The 4,100-nt window shown below is 36.2% G+C and overlaps 1 protein-coding gene across 1 annotated transcript in view; it reads right to left on the reverse strand.

The window, feature by feature from the left end:
• Nucleotides 1-4,100, reverse strand: part of PIEZO2 (piezo-type mechanosensitive ion channel component 2) — a 251,072-nt gene that overhangs the window by 152,690 nt on the left and 94,282 nt on the right. The window contains exon 9 of the mRNA XM_012648377.1: nucleotides 3,280-3,510. Within this exon, the coding sequence (XP_012503831.1) occupies nucleotides 3,280-3,510 (231 nt within the window). The remainder of the gene's footprint in view (nucleotides 1-3,279; nucleotides 3,511-4,100) is intronic.

Genomic DNA, 4,100 nt, shown 5'->3' on the forward strand with positions numbered 1-4,100 from the left:
TGAGATTCTGTCTCAAAAAGAAAAAAATTCTTCATTGGAAATTTTTTTCTCTCAGGACTTTGAAAATCTCATCCCATTCTTTTCTGGCGTGTAAGGTTTCTGTGAGAAGTCTCCTGTTAGTCTGGTAGATTTCCTTTATAGGTGAATAAACACTCTTCTCTTGCTGATTTTAAAATCCTTTTCTTCATGCTGACTTCAGATAGTCTGATGACTGTATGGTGTGATGAAGTTCATTTGTAATACGTTTGCCTGGGCCTCCTGTATCTTCATGTCTAAATCTCTTGCTAGACTTGGGACACTTTGACAATCATTTCCTTAAACGGGTTTTCTAAAGTTTTTAATTTTTCTTCCCTCTTTGCAATACCAATAATTTGGCCCCATAGAAGTTTCTCCTTTTCTCTCCATGTCAGCCATAGTCAATCGTTAATTTAACTTTTTGTCTCTATAGATTTCCCTAATCTGGTACTTTACGTAAACGGATTTATATAATATGTATTCTTTTGAAAGTAGATTCTTTTACTTAGCATAATGTTTTCAAGGTTTGTCCACTTTGTAGCATGTACAGTGCCTTATTCTTTTTTATTACCAAATAATATTCCATTGTGTGGCCATACAACATGTTATTTATCCATATTCATCAGTTGATGAGCATTTAGGTTGTTTCTATATTTTCAGCTATGATGGATCATGCTCCTATGAACATTCGTGTGCAAGTTTTCATGTGCACATATGTTCTCAATTCTCTTGGGTATGTATAAACCTAGGACTGGAATTGCTGGTTTTATGATAATTCTATGTTTAACATTTTGAGGAACTGACACACTATTTTCCCAAGTAGCTATACCACCTTACATTCCCACCAGCAGTGCGTGATAGTTCCAATTTTCCCACATCCCCAGTAACATTTGTTATTATTGATATTTTTAAATTATAGCCATACTAGTGGATATGAAGTGGTATCTCATTGTGGTTCATAGTATTAATAGGATTTTTGTAAATATTTGGCAAAGAAATGAAAAGAATAAATAGGCAAATGAATGGGTCATTTTCACTTTGAATTGCCCCCTTAACTATCTATCAATGTCCACTTATCATTTACTTTCAACATAAACCAGTGCCAGTAAGTCGTGGTAAATGTGCCCAGGACCTAATGAAGTCAAGAACCAGAGTGCCTACATTTCTGAAAATCTGGCATTAAAATGCCAGAAGTCACTATGAATCAAACTATAGCAGCAAATTGGGAAAGAAATCTGTTTGTCTAATGCATTTCTTTATTCAGAGAGGCCAGGAGTAGTTGGGGGCAGGTGGGATATCCTTCCTAGAGAAGGTGAGTTAAAAGCCAGGTTTGAAGGCAGCAGCTGATGCATGGTTTGATGGTGCCTGGAAAGAGACACACTTAGGAATGAAAGTCGCTCAGTCTGGCTCCACTGGAGGTGTTCAGACCCTCGAGTGCTGAGGCTGGTTTCTTTTCTCTTATTTTTTAACACATTGACTCATCTGGTACTCTGTAAACAGTGTGTTTAATAATATGTTTTTATAAATCTTATTGTGATAGAGATTGTATGAGCCTGGAGTTGTGTTGTTATTGTCTATGACAAAATCTTTCTTTTTTGTTTTTGGACTCCTGGATACTTTAAAATATAAGTGCATAATTTCCCAGAATCACTTTTTTTTTTTTTTACAAGTAACAAATTTATTTCCCTAGTAATGTTTTCCTCCCTAAGAACTGTTAATTTTAGATTAGATGGGAAAGTATTCAACTAATTAGTTGGCATGCATTTTTAGAAGTCTCATTGTTATTCTGAGTCAGGTTGTAATGGATTTACACAATCAAAAGAATAAGATTTTGAATTTCTCTTATAGAAAAAGCTAACTTACCAGTTGTGTGTGAGTGTGCGTGTCTGTTTGTGTGTGTCTGTGTTAAAGGGGAAAGAGAGGGAGGGGAGGTAAAAGAAAGGATTATTAAATAAAGGTGACTTGTACGTGGGAGTATTAAGAAAGATTTTGAGCATGGAGTATGGTTTGGAAGAAGAGCAGGGGTGGGTAGGCATGGGAGTTTGGGATGAATGAATAAATGAATGAATAAACTTTCTGTGGTCCACAAACACAAGAGATTATGGTATCACCTTTAACTGTCATTAGAATTTTTTTCCTTTACTCTAATAGCCCTTCACCAAAAAAAAATCTGTTATGAGGACCGACACCCCATTTACACCTGATCGCCTTGGATATGGAGTGTCTGGTAACCCTTAAAGCAGGTGGTTGCTCCCAGGAAAAGTGAATTTCATGTGATGTAAATGTCTCCTTCATAGATAATAATTTTCAAAGCTCATTCAATATATTCACATTTGTTTTTATTGTCTTAATGAAGTCACCAACACAAAGAGAATGTGTGTTTAGTCTGCTATTTTGTTAACAAAAGAAACAGTAAATTGCACCTAATCTTCTGAAATAAAAACTATTAAATAGCCCATGAAAACAAATGAGTAATGAAAAGATTATGAACTTTCTAACTCAGATGAAGGTATATCATATAATCAGTAGAAGAAAAAAATGCAAGCGTCATTCTTAATTTTTACTACTAAAAATGTTTTGGACGTCCCCAACCTTTCTGGCACCAGGGAACAGTTTCAGGGAAGACAATTTCTTCACGGACCAGGGGCGGGAGAAGGATGGCTAGTGATGGGGAGTGGTTATAAATACAGATGAAGCTTCTCTCCCTCCCTGGCTGTCTCAGCTGCCACTCACCTCCTGCTGTGCGGCCCAGTTACTAACAGGCTACAGACAGGTATCAGTCTGTGGCCCAGGGGTTGGGCACCACAGATTTATAGGATATAACTGGAGAAAAAATGTTGTCATTAATAAGCAATACCTAACTATAACAGCAATGTGCTAAGCATGTTTTACAAATTGATAATCTATCAAAAAATCCTCTAGCCCCATGATATATTTTACATGGTATTTTCCTATTTCCACATCTAATTTCTACTAGAGTATAATTTATACTAAAAAATAGTTTATATTATAATTTTTCTTTGAGTGGAAAGTATTGTCGTTTTTAAGTAAAAGCTAAAATCATGGTGTAATATAATGTTAATGTTTAAATTATAGAGACCTCTAAGCACTGTAAATTATCTCTTACCATCACATGTATCTGTTCACTTTTGCAAACCAGTGAATATTTGGAGCTTGTTTTTGTTAGGGTTCTCTTATATTTGATTATTATAATTTTTTGGTTTTGTGCCATTGTTTTATTTTCTTGTTTTCCTAATCACTTACCTTTGAAGCAAGTTCTCCTGGATCTTTCTTTTCTAAAAATCCTGGGACCTTTTTAATTTCAGGAAGCTCGAAACTCCATATATACTGTAATATCAACAATAGATTTCCATAAACCACCATGAAAGGAGAGCTGATCATGGCATATTTTCTTCTGTTGCGAATCATCCAAAGAGTGCACGACCAGATCAACAGCACAAACGTCAACCAACTATGATAGGTGATGCTCCAGGCCTGGAGGGAGAAAAGATGAGACAGTAATGGTTAATATAATGTGCAGTCCTCCCACACTGGTAAGTTAAAATTTATCTAAAAAGAAAAGGTAAATAATATTCAAAGGAGGGAGAGGAGAGTTGTGGTGTAGTAATGGAGAGAGACCCCAACCTGTGGCACAAGAAAGGAAGAAAACAGAAATACTGATGATGCTGAGAATGACATTGCTTTTGAACTTCTAAGGAATAGAGTCAAAGGCAAAAGGCATCATTCCAGTCCATTTCCCTTGAGCACCAAATCTCTTGTTCTTTACCTTACTTTACAGCATTAAAAATCACCGTGTTTTCTCCTTTTCTTTCCCCCCCAAAATAGTCTGGAGTCAGCAGTTATTTGTAAGTGATGAGTGAGTGTGGGCCATTGTTGAGGCTCAGAAATGGAAGCTTTGAGAATCACTAGGTTAACCATAAAAGTTGGGCTTCAGGGATCACTCTTGGTAGATGACCCAAGAAGATATACATGATGGAAATTAGAAAATTTACACGAGGAAGTTGCATGTTAGGCCTCTGCACACCCAAGATAAGAAAGCCGAGTTAATAAAGGCCAGCCTCAGC

This window comes from Propithecus coquereli, unplaced genomic scaffold (assembly GCF_000956105.1).
Source record: "Propithecus coquereli isolate 6110/MARCELLA unplaced genomic scaffold, Pcoq_1.0 Scaffold283, whole genome shotgun sequence".
Lineage (NCBI taxonomy): Eukaryota > Metazoa > Chordata > Mammalia > Primates > Indriidae > Propithecus > Propithecus coquereli.